Source organism: Mytilus trossulus, chromosome 13 (assembly GCF_036588685.1).
Source record: "Mytilus trossulus isolate FHL-02 chromosome 13, PNRI_Mtr1.1.1.hap1, whole genome shotgun sequence".
Lineage (NCBI taxonomy): Eukaryota > Metazoa > Mollusca > Bivalvia > Mytilida > Mytilidae > Mytilus > Mytilus trossulus.
This window is the reverse complement of record NC_086385.1, coordinates 2,859,465-2,882,962: the sequence shown is the minus strand read 5'-3', so window position 1 is coordinate 2,882,962 and position 23,498 is coordinate 2,859,465. Positions and strand designations below refer to the sequence as shown.

The following is a 23,498-nucleotide window of genomic DNA, read 5'->3' as shown; positions in this document are numbered from 1 at the left end:
TTTGTTTTTAATTAGAGTTATCTTTCTTTGTCCAGAATAGTAAGCAAGAAATATCTAATTGTAAGAATTTTTTTTATTTGGAGTTATCTTTCTTTGTCCAGAATCAACTTAAATCTTTGTTATATATACAATATACAAGGTATATTCACTTTTTACTACCAACTGATAAATTAAAATAATCTTTACCATTCAGTGATAACAAGCAGTTTTTTTACATCTTAATATTTTATGATGTATTTAAATGAGTAGTAATTGTTGCAAACTCCATTAGAAATTTTAATTGAGATTAGTTTTGGAATAAGGGAAAGGGGGATGTGATTAAAAAAAATGGGTTCAATTTTCTCATTTGAAATTTCATAAATAAAAAGAAAATTTCTTCAAACATTTTTTTGAGAGGAATAATATTCAACAGCATAGTGAATTGCTCTAAGAGAAAACAAAAATTTTAATTTCATTAGAACACATTCATTCTGTGTCAGAAACCTATGCTGTGTCAACTATTTAATCACAATCCAAATTTAGAGCTGAATCCAGCTTGAATGTTATGTCCATACTTGCCCCAACCGTTCAGGGTTCAACCTCTGCGGTCGTATAAAGCTACGCCCTGTGGAGCATCTGGTTATAGTTCGTTCTTATATTGTACTGTTATACCACTGTCCCAGGTTAGGGGAGGGTTGGGATCCCACTAACATGTTTAACCCCGCCACATTATTTATTTGTGTGCCTGTCCCAAGTCAGGAGCCTGTAATTCAGTGGTTGTTTTTGCTTATGTGTTACATTTTTGTTTTTTATTTATTTTTTTACATAAATAAGGCGGTGAGTTTTCTTGTTTGAATTGTATTACATTGTCCTATCGGGGCCTTTTATAGCTGACTATGTGGTATGGGCTTTGCTCATTGTTGAAGGCCGTACGGTGACCTATAGTTGTTAATGTGTGTGTCATTTTGGTCTTTTGTGGATAGTTGTCTCATTGGCAATCATACCACATCTTCTTTTTTATACAACTGTGAGGTTTGCCATCACTTTCTATAAGCTATCTTTTAACTTTGACATTTTTTTCAACTCTGAAACTACAACGTCAATTTGAATATGATTTAGCAATAATCTATTTAAGATTCTTCATTAAATCACTCATGCGTTCCATGTGAACAAAAGGGCTGTTATATGCCAATATATATCTTGATTGTGCTTTGTTCATTCTCAGTTTCTCATACCTGTCAACCGACCTGTATTCTGCGAGCTACACCCGTGAGTTTCTCCTTATAAGTGGGATTTTTTAAATACCAGACGGGATTCAGATAACCAGGGTATTTCTGACCAGTAGTGTTTAGTCAAATATATGTTTCAGTTTCGGCCCATTTCCTGTGAAAAGGTAAACAATTGAAAAGTCCAAATTTAAGATTTGTTTATTTACCCTGTAGATGAAAGCTATCAAAACATTACATTTGATTCCAGAATTGTCTCGTTAATTGTACCCCAGAAAGTTGAAGCCAGTCAAGCTTAACATACTATGTACTGATTAAAATATTTGCCGTTTGCAAATATCAATAATACCATGAAAATCATTCTAAAACAATTTGAACCTTTTAATACATTTCTGTCAGAGAGAATGGTTTTAATATCACTTAAATGTAAAAGCGTTACATCAAACCCTTATGCTCTAGATATCACACTGAAAGGAAACAGACCAACTTCTTTCGATTTATCTCCCTCCTATGTAAAGGAGCACATGAGCTGTAATAATTGATTTTTAATTACATGTATAGCTTGGGTTTATGACATTCATTAATACCGAGTAGTGTGAATTAAACAATAAGAAGGCTATAATGTTTAGAAAGATATTTAATTAATGATAAATATTCATATAACATGTATAATCAACCAATACAAAAGTAAATATCTGTAGGTAACTCAGTGGTACATGTTTATGTTATAGTATATTAAAAAAAAAACTTAAAATTTAACCGAAAGAAAAGTTCGTACACGTTATGACATTTTCTTCTTCGATGTATTTTCAGTTTCAGAGGTTGACATGTATGATATTTTTTCTTTAGACATGTTAGAAAATTAAGATAGTTTTGCTCTGTTTTAATTATAGCGTAAATTGCACATGACAGGTTATGCAATAATTAAAATTCACATTTTATATTTTGAAAGCAGTATTTGTATTCAGCATGTCTTGAAATTGTATAATTTTCCCCTGTGCGATGCAGTGAAGGGGACATAGAAATACCAGGCATTAGCTATAGTTAAAGAAGAGTTATGGACTTCGCATTTTTGATACAGTAAAAAAAGAAAAAAAAACATAGGATAAGAGAAAGGAATGAGTAGTGCTTTCATCTTTATAATCAATTTAATGTTTTGTTTGATTTGTGTACAGGTATTAGGACGAATCAGTGGAAAGAATGATCCTGTTGTTAAAGAAACCACACTAAGCACTGTGATGCAACAACAGGTTCAAAAGATTCTTTATGGTTTAAAAGGTAACTTTAGTGACATGACTTTACTATAGCTGAAGAATATTAATTATCGTCCCAAATTTAATGAAACTCCTACACAAGACTAAGAACCAAAATTGGCAGACAGAGTTCAAATTTGGGCATTGAGTCGTTAACTGTTCTTGAGATGACTTTTAGTGAGCTTTTCCCATCACTTTGCGTCCGGCATCGTCCGTCGTCCTGCTTCTGTCGTCCGGCTTCGTTAACTTTTACAAAAATCTTCTCCTCTGAAACTACTGGGCCAAATTAAACCAAACTTGGCCAAACTCATCATTGGGATATCTAGTTTAAAAAATGTGTCCGGTGACCCTGCCAACCATCCAAGATGGCCGCCATGGCTAAAAATAGAACATAGGGGTAAAATGCAGTTTTTGGCTTATAACTCAAAAACCAAAGCATTTAGAGCAAATCTGACATGAGGTAAAATTGTTAAACAGGTCAAGATCTACCTGCCCTGAAATTTTCAGATGAATCAGACAACCCGTTGTTAGGTTGCTGCCCCTGTCAGAATTAGTAATTTTAAGGAAATTTTGCTGTTTTTGGTTTTTATCTTGAATATTATTATAGATAGAGATAAACTGTAAACAGCAATAATGTTCAGCAAAGTAAGATTTACAAATAAGTCAACATGACTGAAATTGTCAGTTGACCCCTTTAGGAGTAATTGACCTTTATAGTCCATTTTTAACCATTTTTTCCTAAATCTTAGTCATCTTTTACAAAAATCTTCTCCTCTGAAACTACTGGGCTAAATTGATCCAAACTTGGCCACAATCATCTTTGGGGTATTTAGTTTGAAAAATGTGTCTGGTGACCTGGCCATCCAACCAAGATGGCTGCCATGGCTAAAAATAGGACATGGGGGTAAAATGCAGTTTTTGGCTTAAAACATAAAACCAAAACATTAAGAGGAAATCTGACATGGGATAAAACTGTTTATCAGGCCAAGATTTATCTGCTCTGAAATTTTCTGATGAATCGGACAACCTGTTGTTGGGTTGCTTACCCTGAATTGTTAGTTTTATGGAAAGTTTGCTGTTTTTGGTTAGTATCTTGAATATTATTATAGTTAAAGATAAACTGTAAACAGCAATAATGTTCAGCAAAGTAAGATTTACAAATAATTCAACTTGACTGAAATGGTCAATTGACCCCCTAAGGAGTTATTGTCCTTTATAGTAAATTTTTAACAATTTTCATAAAATTTGTATTTTTACTAACATTTTCCACTGAAACTACTGGGTGAAGTTCATTATAGATAGAGATAATTTTAAGCAGCAAGAATTTCAGTAAAGTTAGATGTGTAAACACATCACCAAAACACAATATTGTCATGAATCCATCCTCTTCCTTTTTAGCTCACCTGGCCCAAAGGGCCAAGTGAGCTTTTCTCATCACTTGGCGTCCGGCGTCCGTCGTCGTCGTCGTCCGTCGTTAGCTTTTACAAAAATCTTCTCCTCTGAAACTACTGGGTCAAATTACACCAAACTTGGCCACAATCATCATTGGGGTATCTAGTTTAAAAAATGTGTCCGGTGACCCGGCCAACCATCCAAGATGGCCGCCATGGCTAAAAATAGAACATAGGGGTAAAATGCAGTTTTTGGCTTATAACTCAAAAACAAAAGCATTTACAGCAAATCTGATTGGGGGAGATTAAATTGTTTATCAGGTCAAGATTTATCTGCCCTGTAATTTTCAGATGAATCACACAACCCAATTTCATTATTGGGTTGCTGTCCCTTATTTGATAATTTTAAGGAAATTTTGCTGTTTTTGGTTATTATCATGAATATTATAATAGATAGAGATAAACTGTACACAGCAATTATGTTCAGCAAAGTAAGATTTACAAATAAGTCAACATGACCAAAATGGTCAGTTGACCCCTTTAGGAATTATTGCCCTTTATAGTCAATTTTTAACCATTTTTAGCTCACCTGGCCGGAAGGGCCAAGTGAGCTTTTCCCATCACTTTGCGTCCAGCGTCCGGCGTCGTCCGTCGTTGTCCGTCGTCGTCGTTAACTTTTACAAAAATCTTCTCCTCTGAAACTACTGGGCCAAATCAAACCAAACTTGGCCACAATCATCATTAGGGTATCTTGTTTAAAAATTGTGTCCGGTGACCCGGTCAACCATCCAAGATGGCCGCCATGGCTAAAAATAGAACATGGGGTAAAATGCAGTTTTTGGCTAATAACTTAAAAACCAAAGCAATTAGAGCAAATCTGACAAGGGGTACAATTGTTTATCAGGTCAAGATCTAACTGCTGTAAAAATTTCAGATGAATCGAACAACCCGTTGTTGGGTTGCTGCCCCTGAATTGGTAATTTTAAGAAAATTTTGCTGTTTTTAGTTGAATAGTATTAAAGATAGAGATAAACTGTAAAAGGCAAAAATGTTCAGCAAAATAAGATGTATAAATAAGTCAAAATGACCAAAATGGTCAGTTGACCCCTTTAGGAGTAAATGCCCTTTATAGTCAAGTTTTAACCATTTTTCGTAAATCTTAGTAATCTTTTACAAAAATCTTCTCCTCTGAAACTACTGGGCCAAATTAAACCAAACTTGCCCATAATCATCATTAGGGTATCTAGTTTAAAAATTGTGTCCATTGAACCGGGCAACCAACCAAGATGGCGGCCATGGCTCAAAATAGAACATAGGGGTAAAATGTAGTTTTTGGCTTATAACTCAAAAACCAAAGCATAAAGAGCAAATCTGGCATGGAGTTAAATTGTTTATCAGATCAAGATCTATCTGCCTTGAAAGTTTCAGATGAATAGAACAACTGGTTATTGGGTTGCTGCCTCTGAATTGGTAATTTTAAGGAAATTTTGCTGTTTTTGGTTATTATCTTGAATAATATTATAGATAGAGATAAACAGTAAACAGCAATAATGTTCAGCAAAGTAAGATTTACAAATAAGTCAACACGTCAACACGACTGATATGGTCAGTTGACCTCTTTTGGAGTTATTGCCCTTTATAGTCAATTTTTTACATTTTTCATAAATTTTTGGTAGATTTTTAGAAAATATTTTCCACTGTAATTACTGGGTCACTTCATTTTAGATAGAGATAATTGTAGCAAAAAGAATGTCCAGTAAAGTAAGATCTATAAACACATCACCATCACCAAAACACAATTTTGTTATGAATTTATCTGTGTCCATTGTTTAATATGCAAATAAACCAAGGTGAGCGACACAGGCTCTTGAGAGCCTCTAGTTTGAAATCTTTGTAATCTTTTACAAAAATCTTCTCTGAAACTACTGGGCCAAATATATCCAAACTTGGCCACAATCATTTTTGGGGTAACTAGTTTGTAAAATGTGTCCGATGACCCAGCAATCCAACCAAGATGGCCGCCACGTCTAAAAATAGAACGAAGGTATAAAATGCTTATAACTCAAAAATTAAAGCATTTAGAGCAAATCTGGATTAGAGAGAGATAAACTGTAAACAGCAATAATGTACAGCAAAGTGATACCTTAAAATTAGTCAACATGACCAAAATGGTCAACTGACCCCCTAAGGAGTTATTGTCCTTTATAGTCAACTTTAAACAATTTTCATAAAATTTGTAAATTTTTACTAACATTTTCCACTAAAACTACTGGGCCAAGTTCATTATAGATATAGATATTGTTAGCAGCAAGAATGTTCAGTAAAGTAAGATGTACAAACATATTACCATCACCAAAACACAAAGTTGTCATGAATCCATCTGCGTCCTTTGTTTAATATTCACATAGACCAAGGTGAGCGACACAGGCTCTTTAGAGCCTCTAGTTTTAATATTCACAAAGACCAAGGTGAGCGACACAGGCTCTAAAAGAGCTCTAGTTTTTGTTTCTACGCTCTTAATTATACCCCCCCTTTAAAATTATACCCCTGCTTTAAAAAAGGGGGGTATACTGTTTTACCTGTGTCTGTCAGTCCGTCAGTCCGTCAGTTAGTCCGTCCGTCCCCTGAATATTTTTCGTCGCATTTTTCTCAGGAACTTCAATACAAGGATTTCTAAAATTTGGTTTCAGGGTTTATATAAGTCAGCTATACCGTGTGATGCGTTTTCAGATTCATCACTCGACAACTTCCTGTTTACCGAACACTTGCATATTTTTACACTAGTAATATTATCCACTTGTGGCGGGGGTATCATCAGTGAGCAGTAGCTCGCAGTTTCACTTGTTATTAAAGTTTTCCTCATCCAATTTTATGAAACTGATATATAATGCTTAGAGAACCAAAATTGGCAGATAGAGTTCAAATTTGGGAATTGAGCCATTACGCTTTATGTCCCTTTATAACTTGGAAAATTGTAAAAAAAAAATCTAAACTGTAATGCAAGTTTTCCTCATCCAAATTTCATTTAACTCATACACATTTCTAAGAATAAAAACACATTGACAGAGTTTGAGTTTGGACAATGAGCTATTTACCTTTCAATTGCAAAGCTTGAGTGGGGGCTTTCGTGTCCTCAGATACATTCTTTTTTTTATTTTCTTAAGGATTTGAATGAATGAGTCCTTGGTATCTTTGACGGGTTTGTTTCGCCTGGGAGGAAAGTCACAGAATTTGAGACCTAGGGATTTTTATCAGGAGCCGGCTGCTTAAACTATTTGTATAAAGATTTATAAATCAGTGTAGAAGAACTGGATGCTTCATAAATTGTATGCACATAACTTATGATACAAAGTTTCTGTCGGTCATATGTCCTTTGTCCTTGACCTCATTTTCATGTTTCAGGCAATGCTTGAAAAAAATGTTTTTTTTTTTGTCATGTGAATTTTTTACATATTATGCATAATAAGATATCTATATTTGGTAGATTGGTTCTTGCAACATCTACATGTTCGTCAGACAGAGTTCACCTGACCTTGACCTCATTACAAGGATCGGTGATCAAGGTTTAAGTTCCATAGTTAAGTTTGTTTCTCAGATACTTTAGGCAGAAGGTCAATTATATGTGGTGTATGGAATGATTATAAGGGGTACATGCCAGTCTGACATTTTTTATCTGACCTTAACCTGATTTTCATGGTTCATTGGTCAATGTTAAGTTTTTTTGTGTGTTTTGGTCTGTTTTTTGCAAGTACTATAAGCAGTAGGTCAACTATGTGTGGTTATAGAATGGTTGTAAAGAGTACATGTCTGTTTGGCAGGTACAATCCTTCCTTGAGCTCATGTTCATGGTTCATTGGTCAACATTACATTTTTGTGTTTTGGTCTGTTTTTATTGTCGAGCCTGCGACTTTTGTTGCAGAAAGCTCGACATAGTGATAGTGATCCGGGTGCTACGGCGGCGTTAGCTAACTTCTTAAAAGCTTATATTTTAGAAAGTGGAAGACCTGGATGCTTTACACTTTGTATATAGATGCCTCATGTTACGAAGTTTCCGTCAGTCACATGTCCAATGTCCTTGACCTCATTTTCATGGTTCAGTGACTACTTGAAAAAAAAGTTAAGATTTTTTGTAATGTTAATTTCTCTCTTATTATAAGTAATAGGATAACTATATTTGGTATGTGCGTACCTTGCAAAGTCCTCATGCCCGTCGGACAGTTTTCACTTGACCTCGACCTCATTTCATGGATCAGTGAACAAGGTTAAGTTTTGGAGGTCAAGTCCATATCTCAGATACTATAGGCAATAGGTCTAGTACATTCGGTGTATGGAAGGACTGTAAGGTGTGCATGTCCAACTGGCAGGTATCATCTGACCTTGACCTCATTTTCATGGTTCAGTGGTTATAGTTAAGTTTTTGTGTTTTGGTCTGTTTTTCTTATACTGTATGCAATAGGTCTACTATATTTGGTGTATGGAATGATTGTAAGGTGTACATGTCTAGCTGGCAGGTGTCATCTGACCGTAACCTCATTTTCATGGTTCAGTGGTCAAAGTTAAGTTTTTTAGTTTTGGTCTTTTTTCTAATACTATATGCAATAGGTCAACTATATTTGGTGTATGGAAATATTTTATGATCTATATGTCAGTCGCACAAGTTTTATTTGACCTTGACCTCGTTTTGATGGTTCATTGCTCTGACAGTGTTAAGTTTTTGTTTTTTGGTCGGTTTTTCTTAAACTATAAGCAATAGGTCAAATATATTTGTTGCATGGACGAATTGTTAGCTGTACATGTCTGCCTGGCATGGTTCATCTGACCTTGACCTCATTTTCATGGTTCATTGGTCAATATTTAGATTTCTTGGTTAATGTTAAGTTTATGTGACAGTTGTAATAAAGCTTTATTTTTGGGACTATCAACATAATATCAATGATTAGTAAAGAAGGCGAGACATTTCAGTGTGTGCACTCTTGTATTACCATAAGCAATAGGTCAATCATATTTAGTGAATGGAATATTTGAAGGGTGTACCTGCCTGTCTTACAGGATTGTTATGTCCCACTAAGCAGGGGCGTAGCTCCCTATACGTCAACACGCAGTTGCGTGCACATCGATTGGGCATGCAAAAAAAAAATGGGGAAAAAAAATTATGAATAAAATGTTTAAAGGAAACACATATATATACATATGTATGTTCATGATGTTATCTCTCTTTATATTGATGAAATTACATTAAATAACGGCATTTGGTTTCAAAACTTTTAAATGAAACTTTTATTTAAATCGTGAACAATTGCGAGATGATGGAAATGACAAAGCCGGACAGTACCTTGCATCTATTACAAGATTTGAATTTGTTATTGCTCTTGTAGTTTCAGAGCACATTTTACAGAGTACGGTATATCTGTCGAAATATCTGCAAGGTATGGAATGTGATCTGTTGGAGGCTACAAAAGAATGTAGAACTGTTATTGAGTTGTTACGAGCTGAACGAAGCGATGAATCTGTTTGGAATAAGATATACCAATCAGCATTAGATTTCACTTTCACTAAAGGGGAAGTGGATCAATCTGGATAAATTTAGCTTTAAAAAAAACTTTAGGTTGGCATTAAATAATAGTAAAAAGATTTATAAAATTTTGTTGTTTTTTCGTGTCATTTTGACCATACTGTCGATTTTGTAAATTTGGGATTTTTCTCTTTTTTTAAACAAAAAGCATATTATTTCAACTTTGTTATAAATGATTGAAAAGAAAAAAATGATATGGGGTGTTAATATTTTTGGTAAAATCAATTTTTTGGATCCCATACCCATTTTCTCAACATTTTGTCTTGATGACACTGACCTGATTAGTTATAAAATTTGAAAATTTTGTGTCTCAGTTACTTATAAGTAGTAGGTCAACTATATTGGTGTATGGAAGAGGTGTAAGTTTGGTATATCTGTCTTGTAAGATTCATCTGGCATTGATCTCATTTACATGAATTTTTAAAAATTTTATTACTCAAAAACGACATACAATTTTTTTACAGAGTTTAGTTTGATGATAATGTTTCTTAAATTCATTTATATTTTCCACTTGTATCACATATTTTTTAAATAATTCTCAAACGAGATTTTATCAAGACTGAATCATCTGAAGAATACCTCCTTAATTTAAATTTTAATGGTACCTAATTTAATGTCCTATTTATTTTTATGCCCCACCTATGATAGTAGAGAGTCATTATGTTTTCTGGTCTGTGCGTCTGTCCGTTCGTCCGTCTGTCTTTTCGTCCGTCTGTCTGTTCGTCCGTCTGTCCCACTTCAGGTTAAAGTTTTTGGTCAAGGTAGTTTTTGATGAAGTTGAAGTCCAATCAACTTGAAACTTAGTACACATGTTCCTTATGATATGATCTTTCTAATTTTAAAGCCAAATTAAACTTTTGACCCCAATTTCACGGTCCACTGAACATAGAAAAGGAAAGTGCATGTTTCAGGTTAAAGTTTTTGGTCAAGGTAGTTTTTGATGAAGTTGATTAAGTCCAATCAACTTGAAACTTAGTGCACATGTTCCCTATGATATTATCTATCTAATTTTAATGCCTAATTATATTTTTTATCCAATTTCACGGTCCATTGAACATGGAAAATGATAGTGCGAGTGGGGCATCCGTGTACTTTGGACACATTCTTGTTTGACTTTAAACGTCTCATCAACTAATTTCTGTAAATATACTACCGGCCGTAAAATGTAATGAAAAATCATTAGAAAGACCGAGGCTGTTCTAACCTCCGGCATTGGCGGCCATAAGCAGATTTGGAATACTTTTTTGAAAATTGTGTGTTTTAGTGCTCTTTATCATCATCATTGATATGGCCTTTTAATTGATTTTAATCAAACACCACCAATGAGTCTTTAGTAGACTCTCAAGTCAGGAGCCTCTGGCATTTGTTAGTCTTGTATTCTTTAAAATTTTAGTTCATTTATATGTTTTAGAGTTTAGTGTGACATCCTTTTTCACTGAACTAGTATACATTTTTTATAGGGGCCAGCTGAAGCCAGCCACAGGGTGCCGGGTTTTCTTGGTTTTTTTTAAGACCCATTGGTGGCCTTGGGCTGTTTTCTGCTCTTTGGTCAGGTTGTTGTCTCTTTGACACATTCCCCATTTCCATTCTCAATTTTAAACATGTGTCTGGCATAAGAATTTCTTATAATAAATTTCTTGAGTTCAGTTTCTTTATGTAATCATGATAATATACCAAATAATTAAAATTCTTTTATAATTTCAGAAAAAGAAGAAAATTCAAGTCTTAAAGAGAAAATAATGAAACTGGAAGCTGAGCAGAAAGAAGTTATTCCAAAGAATATTAGAGGTATATTATTAGTTCAGGTATTTTATATCTTGACAGCAAAAAGGACTACATCCCTGCGCCCTTTGGACATGATTTGCAGCTATGTATATTTGGTCATTTCAGAGGCTTTCATAGTTTCACTTCTCAAATAATTTGTCAGTTGTGGAAATAGGCCTATAATTATATGACATAACAGGGACAACAAAATACAAGTTTACCAACGCTAAAATCTGTTGTCATCGTTCAGTGTTATACAATTCATATTAAGCAAAATTTGACCTATCCCTGGGAGGGGGTCTTGATTCATTTACCTTTCTCTTGTTTTTTTTTTTTGAAGAAGTGATAAAAAAAATAAGTATAAGTGATGTAAAAACATGTATGAAAAGATAATATGACACAATTAATTTCAAGAAAAACATAATGCAGGGTCGTCCCAATATTCTGACACTCCATCAGTCTGTCACCCAAATAATCGGACAAAGATAAACAAATGTTTTGTAATTGAAAAAAAAATACCTCATACTTGCCGCATGAGTTGAGGCAAATCCGTCACTGTTTACTTCAAAAGAAACGAGGGGATGTCATGTCAAAAAAAAGTTGGAAGAAAACAACAAAAAAAAGCATTAGAAAAACAATAAGGTCTTTTGTCTGCGCTGCAGAAATATGTCCAAGCTAATTTTACAAGAATTGTTCATTTGTTAATATAAATTTGTAAACATTGTAAATAAACGTCATCTTTTAGTTAGCGTGATCAGCGTGTTTTTATTGGTTGTTTTTTTATAAAAAGATGTCTGCCTAGACCAATGAAAAAATTAATATCCAATTCAGCTTTCAGTCTTAACCAATGAAAACAATCGATATCAATTGGCTCTCAGTACCTTACATCAAGCATATTTTGATTTAACAAACTTGTGCATGACTATTTCTGTAATAATTCTTCTTTGTTAAAATAATTTATCGAGTTGTGCCAGGTGTTTTTGTAAGGATAACGACGGTAAACGTGTACTCGGGGCAAGCCATTGTTATATGAATTTTGGAGCACACATGGTTTTAAATTTCAATAAAATTTCGTGACTTATATGTTTTCTATTTTTTACATTTGATTCTATAAATAATTTTTTTTAAATTATATATAAATTTGGATATAGGGAAGTGTCAAAGTACAGTTGTGATTATTCTTTACTGTTTTCAATAATTATCAAAATCCTAGATCTAATTATTGAATTATTTATTTGCACGGCTTCACCCCACTTACTTTCATTTAATTATTATTTTTCTAATCTGCCATGGGCTCAGTTATTTATTTTCAGTCACTGCAATGACATATCAATTTTCAAAATTCTCCTCCCCAGAATATCAAATAGTCGTCCCCTAACATGAATAAAGTTAAAAGGAAAAGAAAACTTCAATATTCAACCTCTATGCATTTGATATCACTTCATCCCAGCAAGGACGTATATTTTATTGATAAACATTTCATTAATTCAAAAACATCTTTGTCCAAAACATATTAGTTTGCTATGATAGACTAATACATGTTGTTTGCGTATGGTCGGGTTGTTGTCGCTTTGACACATTCCCCATTTGCTTTCTCAATTTTATGTAACGCAGGGACGTAAACAAGTCCTTGATGGCCTCATGCAATTTGTAATTTATAACGACATCTACATTCATTGATAATTTTATTACTAATGATTTTAATCGTTGTTAACAGAAACCTATTTTCTGATTTAAATATTTTGAAACTTCAAAATTCCGTTCTTAAAATATTGTCAATTAGAAACGCGATTTTCGCTCTCACTCTTTTAAATTTTTCTTCGGTTAAAAGTAGTTTTGTATCCTAAATTTAAATCAATCAATGGCCAAGAGAGAAAAAAATGACTGGCTTACTAACCCCATAGATGTATAAACCCATACATCTATGCTAACCCAAACTCAGAAACCAGATTTAGAAAAGAATAAGAAAAAAAATTAACACTCATGAATCCCTAAAACAATTTTGTATTTGAATTTTTATAATATCATAGCTATATTTGCGTAATCAATCTTTCCGATTTTCCTATTTTTACAGATGCAAAAGAGTGTTAGTTAATGAACAATAATAAACTCATAAAAACTCGTTGTTTTGACAAGCTTTATCTTAAAATACGGCAACTCCTTTGCTGTTTCTTAATTTCTCAGATCTTGCATGAACACAATTAACATTGTTATCTTTTATTTTCATTACAATAATTTGTACAAAATACATGTGCAGTTACACACATTTTTACCGCGAATTTTTATAATTTAAATACAGTGATCCCTTTGATGTTTCTGAATTTCTCAGCTCTTGCGTGAAAACAATTACCTTTTTAGCTCACCTGGCCCGAAGGGCCAAGTGAGCTTTTCTCATCACTTGGCGTCCGGCGTCCGGCGTCGTCCGTCGTCGTCCGTCGTCGTTAACTTTTACAAAAATCTTCTCCTCTGAAACTGCTGGGCCAAATTAATCCAAACTTGGCCATAATCATTATTGGGGTATCTAGTTTAAAAATTGTGTCCGGTGACCCCGCCAACCAACCAAGATGGCCGCCACGGCTAAAAATAGAACATAGGGGTAAAATGCAGTTTTTGGCTTATAACTCAAAAACCAAAACATTTAGAGCAAATCTGACATGGGGTAAAAATGTTCATCAGGTCAAGATCTAACTGCCCTGAAATTTTCAGATGAATCGGACAACCTGTTGTTGGGTTGCTGCCCCTGAATTGGTAATTTTAGGGAAATTTTGCTGTTTTTTGTTATTATCTTGAATATTATTATAGATAGAGATAAACTGTAAACAGCAATATTGTTCAGCAAAGTAAAATCTACAAATAAGTCAACATAACCAAAATGGTCAGTTGACCACTTTAGGAGTTATTGTCCTTTATAGTCAATTTTTAACCATTTTTCGTAAATCTTGGTAATCTTTTACAAAAATCGTCTCCTCTGAAACTACCAGGCCAAATCTAACAGGGAGTAAAATTGTTAATCAGGTCAAGATCTATTTGCCATGAAATTTTCAGATGGATTGGACAAACTGCTGTTAGGTTGCTGCCCCTGAATTAGTCATTTTAAGGAAATTTTGCCGTTTTTAGCTCACCTGGCCCGAAGGGCCAAGTGAGCTTTTCCCATCACTTTGCGTCCGGCGTCCGTCGTCTGTCGTCTGTCGTCCGTCGTCCGTCGTCCGTCGTCGTTAACTTTTACAAAAATCTTCTCCTCTGAAACTACTGGGCCAAATTGAACCAAACTTGGCCACAATCATCATTGGGGTATCTAGTTTAAAAAATGTGTGGCGTGACCCGGTCAACCAACCAAGATGGCCGCCACGGCTAAAAATAGAACATAGGGGTAAAATGCAGTTTTTGGCTTATAACTCAAAAACCAAAGCATTTAGAGGAAATCTGACATGGGGTAAAAATGTTTATCAGGTCAAGATCTATCTGCCCTGAAATTTTCAGATGAATCGGTCAACCTGTTGTTGGGTTGCTGCCCCTGAATTGGTAATTTTGTGGAAATTTTGCAGTTTTTGGTTATTATCTTGAATATTATTATAGATAGAGATAAACTGTAAACAGCAATAATGTTTAGTAAAGTAGGATTTACAAATAAGTCAACATGACCGAAATGGTCAGTTGACCCGTTTAGGAGTTATTGCCCTTTATAGTCAATTTTTAACCATTTTTCGTAAATCTTAGTTATCTTTTACAAAAATCTTCTCCTCTGAAACTACTGGGCCAAATTGAACCAAACTTGGCCACAATCATCATTGGGGTATCTAGTTTAAAAAATGTGTGGCGTGACCCGGTCAACCAACCAAGATGGCCGCCACGGCTAAAAATAGAACATAGGGGTAACTGCAGTTTTTGGCTTATAACTCAAAAACCAAAGCATTTAGAGGAAATCTGACATGGGGTAAAAATGTTTGTCAGGTCAAGATATATCTGCTCTGAAATTTTCAGATGAATCGGTCAACCCGTTGTTGGGTTGCTGCCCCTGAATTTGTAATTTTGTGGAAATTTTGCAGTTTTTGGTTATTATCTTGAATATTATTATAGATAGAGATAAACTGTAAACAGCAAAATTGTTTAGTAAAGTAGGATTTACAAATAAGTCAACATGACCGAAATGGTCAGTTGACCCGTTTAGGAGTTATTGCCCTTTATAGTCAATTTTTAACCATTTTTCGTAAATCTTAGTTATCTTTTACAAAAATCTTCTCCTCTGAAACTACTGGGCCAAATTGAACCAAACTTGGCCACAATCATCATTGGGGTATCTAGTTTAAAAAATGTGTGGCGTGACCCGGTCATCCAACCAAGATGGCCGCCACGGCAAAAAATAGAACATAGGGGTAAAATGCAGTTTTTGGCTTATAACTCAAAAACCAAAGCATTTAGAGCAAATCCAACACGGGGTAAAATTATTAATCAGATCAAGATCTATCTGCCCTATAATTTTCAGATGAATCTGACAACCCATTGTTGGGTTGCTGCCCCTGAATCGGTAATTTTAAGGAAATTTTGCTGTTTTTGGTTATTATCTTAAATTTGATTATAGATAGAGATAAACTGTAAACAGCAATTATGTTCAGCAAAGTAAGATTTACAAATAAGTCAACATGACCGAAATTGTCAATTGACCCCATAAGGAGTTATTGTCCTTTATAGTCAATTTTTAACAATTTTCATAAAATTTGTAAATTTTTATTAACATTTTCCACTGAAACTACTGGGCCAAGTTCATTATAGATAGAGATAAATGTAAGCAGCAAGACTAGTAAAGTAAGATTTACAAACACATCACCATCACCAAAACACAATTTTGTCATGAATCCATCTGCTTCCTTTGTTTAATATTCACATAGACCAAGGTGAGCGACACAGGCTCTTTGGAGCCTCTAGTTTGTTATTATCTTGAATATTATTATAGATAGAGATAAACTGTAAAGGGAAACAATGTACAGCAAAGTAACACCTAAAAATAAGTCAACATGACCTAAATGGTCAATTGACCCCATAAGGAGTTATTGCCCTTATAGTCAATTTTTAACAATTTTCATAAAATTTGTAAATTTTAACTAACATTTTCCACTGAAGCTCTTAGGCCAAGTTCATTATAGATAGAATGATTGTAAGCAGCAATAATGTTCAGTAAAGTAAGATATACAAACACATCACCATCACCAAAACACAATTTTGTCATGAATTCAAATGCGTCCTTTGTTTAATATTCACATAGACCAAGGTGAGCGACACAGGCTCTTTGGAGCCTCTAGTTTAAAAACAATTACCTTTTTAGTCTTTTATTTTCATAATCAAACAATGTTCTTCAATACGTACAAACTACATGTGCAGCAAACATTTTTACCGCGAATTAATACAAGTTAGAATATGGTGATTCCTTTGATGTTTCTGAATTTCTCAGCCGCTTCCGTGAAAAACAATTACCTTTTAATTATTTTATTTTCATAACAATTAAACAATGTTTTTCAATATGTAGAAACTACTTGTGCAGTTAAAACCATTTTTACTGCGAAATATTATTCGACACAGATGAGTTGTTCCCCATGATAACCACGTGGATATACGTAATGTGTCCCCTTTTAACTGCATACCGCTGACAAGATAAACGTCACAAGTCATTACACATGTTACACTATTAGAAAAAATACTTTTATTTACATAAAATTTTTATTAGCTTCACAAAATAATAAAATGTGTCAACCTACTCAGTACTGGTAGCGTTTTCCATCTCCATATATATATATTTGGTTGCTCTGTCGTCTCAATCTGATTTTGCAGAAGTGATGAAACTGATTTTGATCCATCTTTTATTTACCATGTAATCTGATACTAAAACTACGTCATGCTGTCTTCAGCCTCGAGTTAAAGGCAGCATTAGTGATTTTTAGCCTTATGCTACAGTTCTATGTAATATAAGCATTTTCTAGTAATATTACTATTTTCAGTAATATATAGACTATATTACACGTTTCAGTAAGATTACAATATAACAGTTTTTAGTAACATAAGAATAATATTACTCTTTTTTGTAATATTACTTTTACCTGTAATATTATATAAAAAAGTAATATGACTGTTTTCAGTCTCGGGTTTTCAGTATTTGCCTGGACTGTTATAGTCATAGTAACAAGATCTCATTATTTGATATATTGGATCCTTTCACGATCTACATGTCTGTGAGACAGGGTTCATCTGACCTTCACCTCATTTTCAAGTTTCATTTGTCAATGTTAAGTTTTAATGGGGTCTGTGTCTCAGTTACTTATAATAAGTAGTAGGTCAACTATATTTGTGTATGGAATAGTTGTAAGTTTGGTATATCTGTCTTGTAGGATTCATCTGTCATTGACCTCATTTTCATGAATTTTTGATACTTTTAAGTTTATGTGATACTTGTAGTAAAACCTTTATCTTAAAGACTTCCAGCATAATTCAATTATGACTCTTGTTCTTATATTCAGGTCATATTTTTTTTTTTTATAAAGAAAGAACTATTTTCGCACATGTACTCTTTACATACCCATAGGAATTGGCATGCACAATAAGATCTCGATAGGCCAATAATACAACTTTTTATGCCCCCTCCTATTGGAGGGGGCATTCAGTTTTACCCTTGTCCGTCTGTATGTACGTCGTACCGTCCGTCCATACGTCCCAAAGTTTGTTTCCTTTCTCTAACTTTAGTTTGCCTCAACCAAATGTTATGAATCTTATACACAATGCTTATTACCACTAAATACAGATCAAGTTTGAATTTTGGTGGCGTCACTTTTACCGTTCTACAGTTATGCCCCTTTACAAATGGAAAAATTGCTGAATTTTTCATTTTTCTTTCTAAATATCAAGTATTTTAAAGATTTTATTACCACAAAACTCAGATCAAGGTCAAATTTGGGTAGCGTCACTTTTACCATTCTTCAGTTATGTCCCTTTATAACTATATGATATGCAAGCGGGGGCATCATCTGTGTCCACATGTGGACACTTTTTCACATTTATTTTCTTTTGACATTGACATGATACTTGGTATGAAGGTGTAATCCTATATTATGGTGTTGTGTATTGTTATGACCTTTATGTGAACTTGCCCTTTGAACTAAGGATAAAATTATTTTAATATTGGGAATACTTTCTTGTCTGCTTTTTCATATTTAGGTCAAACCAATTTGATTCCTAGTTCTTTGGGTTTTTCCGCTCCTGTTTTGGAGAAAAATTACTTTTCAAATTAAAAAAAAAAATACTGCTTCCTCAAATTTGTGGTCCAAATGCTGCTCCAAAATTAGTTTCTTCATGAAATTTATTACATAGACGCTTTTCTGTTGTAAACAATACTCCAATTGTTTTAATTGCACATGTGATCAATCAATTTGTAAATAAAAATAAATATCAGGATGTGAACTTGCAGTTGTGTCAGCTCATTGCCAATGATAGGCAGTTTTTGAACACACAGTGATCCAATATGCTTCTCATTTAACCAACTGGACGTTAATAGTTAAGCAGCAAATACATAATCATTAGATTATTTAGCATATAATAACAACAACTATCAAATATCTTTCAGGGGCATTTGTTTAGATACATACACATATATTTTAGTTTTATTAAACATGTGTCATTTACCTATCGAGCATAATTCTTCTTGTAAAACACTTTACGGCTTTCATAAAAGCTTCATCCTAAAGAAAAGTACTATATGAAGAGATATGCATGACACAAAAAAGTTTTTATGCCGCACCTACGATAGTAGAGGGGCATTCTGTTTTCTGGTCTGTGCGTCCGTTCGTCCGTCTGTCTGTTCGTCCATCTGTCTGTCTGTCCGTTCGTCCGTCTGTCCCGCTTCAGGTTAAAGTTTTTGGTCAAGGTAGTTTTTGATGAAGTTAAAGTCCAATCAACTTGAAACTTAGTACACATGTACCTTATGATATGATCTTTCTAATTTTTAAACCAAATTAAACTTTTGACCCCAATTTCACGGTCCACTGAACATAGAAAAGGAAAGTGCATGTTTCAGGTTAAAGTTTTTGGTCAAGGTAGTTTTTGATGAAGTTGAAGTCCAATCAACTTGAAACTTAGTACACATGTTCCCTATGATATGATCTTTCTAATTTTTAAACCAAATTAAACTTTTGACCCCAATTTCACGGTCCACTGAACATAGAAAATGAAAGTGCATGTTTCAGGTTAAAGTTTTTGGTCAAGGTAGTTTTTGATGAAGTTGAAGTCAAATCAACTTGAAACTTAGTACTCATGTTTCCTATGATATTATCTTTCTAATTTTAATGCCTAATTATATTTTTTATCCAATTTCATGGTCCATTGAACATGGAAAATTATAGTGTGAGTGGGGCATTCGTGTACTTTGGACACATTCTTGTTTATATAAAAAATGAAGTTGCAGTGGTTGCTATGCTTCCTAAATATATATGTGTGGATTTAAATGAGAATTCATGCAGACAAAAGCTGATTTGAAGAAAAATAACCTAAATTATTTGAACCACAGTTAGACAAGTCTGATATGGTACAGGCACCAATAAATTAAACTGTATGCATTTGAGCATATGACTTTTTTTGTGTCTTTCTTGTTTTTTTCTATGAAGTAAACCAGTTATGATATGTACTATGCTGAGCCTGACTCAGCAAGTTTAATCCAGAATATTTACATAAATTGTACAACTTCTAAATCACACAATTTGAAATAAAATTAATCGGCTTGCTTCTCTTGTCATACTAATAGAGCACTTGCCTGTAAAAAACTCATTTTCAAGAAAAAAAATAAAAATAAAGAAATGTCGCTTGCTCGCCTCATATTTTTTGGAGCAGATGTCTGAAGAACATCAAATTGGTGTGGCCTTAGTATATGGGTTCACCACCTGAAGACAATGTGTCACATACCATTGAAGATGACATCTGACCTTGACCGGTTCACCTCGATATCAAACAATTAATTTCAGGAATGTCAAAACAATGAATGTTTATGTGATTTTGAATGATTTTACAATTACTTATATTTTTATACCCCTGCTTTAAAAAAGTGGGAGTATACTGTTTTACCTCTGTCTGTCCATCCCTCTGTCCGTCCATCCATTCGTCCATCTGTCTGTCCGTCCATCCATTCGTCCATCTGTCTGTCCGTCCCATGAATATTTTTCGTCGCATTTTTCTCAAGTACTACATTACAAGGATTTCTGAAATTTGGTTTCAGGGTTTATATAAGTCAGCTATACCGTATGATGCGTTTTCAGATTCATCACTCAACAACTTTCTGTTTACCGAACACTTACATCATTTTACACATGACATCCAAGTTAAAAATTTTCGTCACATTTTTCTCAGGAACTACATTACAAGGAATACTGAAATTTGGTTTCAGGGTTTATATATAAGTCAGCTATACAGTGTGAGTGTTGTCCGATTCATCACCCAACAACTTCCTGTTTACTGAACACTTACATCATTTTACACATGACATCCAAGTTGAAAATTTTCATCACATTTTTCTCAGGAACTACATTACAACGATTATTGAAATTTGGTTTCAGGTTTTATATAAGTCAGCTATACCGTGTGATGTGCCCTCAGATGTATCACTCAACAACTTCCTGTTTACCGTCAAGTATTTGGTTTGGGGTATCATCAGTGAGCAGTAGCTTGCAGTTTCACTTGTTTTATCATGTTTATAGAAATGTTCAATGGTTTATAGAGACAATGTTTTATTTTTTTATTTTTTTTTATATAAAAAAGATTGAGTAGGTATTTTCAATGAAGATTTTATGAAAACAGGCAGCTGTGTTATGATAGTTAATGAGTCAAGTGTCCTCTAAATCAATTACAGGTCATCATCAAGCCTTGAACAATAATTAAACAGATACTGTATAGTAAGGTAATCCGTATAAAAGTTCCTAAGTCATATAATGTGAAATAACATACACCATAGACTAAATTCACTATATTTTGAGTGATAATGCATAATTCATGTTAATAGTCAAATTTTTATTTTTAATTTTCTACTCCTATATTTCAGATCAGATACAAACACAAATAGAAGACTGGGAAAAGAATGATAAGATGTTCGTGTCTACAAGAGCCAGTGATTACGTCATGGAACGTTTACAAGACAACAGTTGTTTGACATTAACTGCCCCATCAGGAGTTGGAAAATCATTTATTGCAAGACACACAGCACTAGTTTTACAGAAGGAAGGATACAATATAATACCAGTGAGAAAACCAGATCATATTGAAGATTATTATCAACCTGGTAAAAAAACAGTCTTCATTATAGATGATATTTGTGGAAATTTCACTGCCAACCAACAACAGATTGATAACTGGAAACAACTGTTACCTGTGATTAACACAATTATTACAGACAAATGTTGTAAGATTATTGTATCTTGTAGGTTACAAGTCTATAAAGATGATAAGTTTAGTATATTATTACCTTTTAAATCATGTGTATGTAACTTAATATCAGATAAGTTATGTCTTACGTCTGTTGAGAAAACAAATATAGCAAAAACCTATATTGGTACAAGCATGACAGACATTGATGATTTATCTTCTAAATGTGATTTCTTCCCACTCTTATGTTCCTTATATCACGAAAAAGAAGATGTAGATGTCAAAGAATATTTCAAAAATCCTTTTGATGTCTATAAACGTGAGCTAGACAGGTTAAGTGAGCATAGTGATGAAGGAAACTATAAAATATGTAGTCTTGCTTTATGTGTTCTCTTTAATAATCAGCTGAAAGAGAAATGGTTCCAGGGTAAAGTTACAAATGAACAACGAAATATTATAGAAGACACATGTGAGGCTTGTAAATTGAACCGAGGTACATCGAAAGCAAAACTTAAAGAGGCTATGGACACTCTAGATGGTACATTTATATGTAAACAGAATGGCATTTATAGAACTCTACATGATAAACTATTTGACTTTCTTGCTCATTACTTTGGTCAGAGAATGATTGAATGTTTGATAGACCATGGTGATAGTGGTTTAGTACATGAACGTTTTATCTGGCAGATGTCACCAGATGACCAGAATAGTAACATAGACTTCATTATAGAAATACCAGATGATTATTTAGAATCATATTTACAAAGGTTTATAAAGGACTGGTTAGCAGGAAAGGTGTCAGTTATATTCAGTAACAATAACATGAAAGTATCATCATTCAGACAACAGTTATTACAATACTTACAACAACTAGACAAACCACAACAAGTAACATTAACCAGTACCAAGGATACAGTGGAACCAAAGGAGAGCTGTGCATCAGGTAATACTCCACTGATATGGACTTGTTATGCTGGTTATACTAATATGGTACAGTGGTTGTTACATAATGATGTGGATGTGGATCAATGTAGAGATGATGGACTTACTGGACTTAACATGGCAAGTCAGGAAGGACATACTGATATAGTAAAGTTACTGTTAGAGAAGGATCCTAATGTTGATCTATGTAACAAGACTGGTTGTAGTCCTCTGTTCAGGGCAAGTTATAAAGGACATACTGATATAGTAAAGTTACTGTTAGAGAAGGATCCTAATGTTGATCTATGTGACAAGAATGGCTATAGTCCTCTGTACTGGGCAAGTAATAATGGACATACTGATATAGTAAAGTTACTGTTAGAGAAGGATTCTAATGTTGATCTATGTGACAAGACTGGTTGTAGTCCTCTGTTATTGGCAAGTCAGAATGTACATACTAATATAGTAAAGTTACTGTTAGAGAAGGATCCTAATGTTGATCTATGTAACAAGAATGGCTGTAGTCCTCTGTTAATGGCAAGTCAGAATGGACATCCTAATATAGTAAAGTTACTGTTAGAGAAGAATCCTGATGTTGATCTATGTGACAAGAATGGCTGTAGTCCTCTGTTAATGGCAAGTCAGAATGGACATCCTAATATAGTAAAGTTACTGTTAGAGAAGAATCCTGATGTTGATCTATGTGACAAGAATGGCTGTAGTCCTCTGTACGTGGCAAGTTATAAAGGACATACTAATATAGTAAAGTTACTGTTAGAGAAGGATCCTAATGTTGATCTATGTAACAAGAATGGCTGTAGTCCTCTGTTACTGGCAAGTCAGAATGGACATCCTAATATAGTAAAGTTACTGTTAGAGAAGAATCATAATGTTGATCTATGTGACAGGAAAGGTTTCACACCACTGATCAGGTCATGTATCAGTAACCACACCAGTATAGTCCATCTATTAATGAAACATAAACCAAACATAATGCCAAGACATT

The 23,498-nt window shown here is 33.8% G+C and overlaps 1 protein-coding gene across 1 annotated transcript in view; it reads left to right on the top strand.

Annotated features, from left to right (window-relative positions):
- Nucleotides 1-23,498, top strand: part of LOC134695321 (uncharacterized) — a 77,094-nt gene that overhangs the window by 53,064 nt on the left and 532 nt on the right. The window contains exons 8-10 of the mRNA XM_063556545.1: nucleotides 2,381-2,483; nucleotides 11,126-11,209; nucleotides 21,252-23,424. Coding sequence (XP_063412615.1) covers nucleotides 2,381-2,483; nucleotides 11,126-11,209; nucleotides 21,252-23,424 — 2,360 coding nt within the window. The remainder of the gene's footprint in view (nucleotides 1-2,380; nucleotides 2,484-11,125; nucleotides 11,210-21,251; nucleotides 23,425-23,498) is intronic.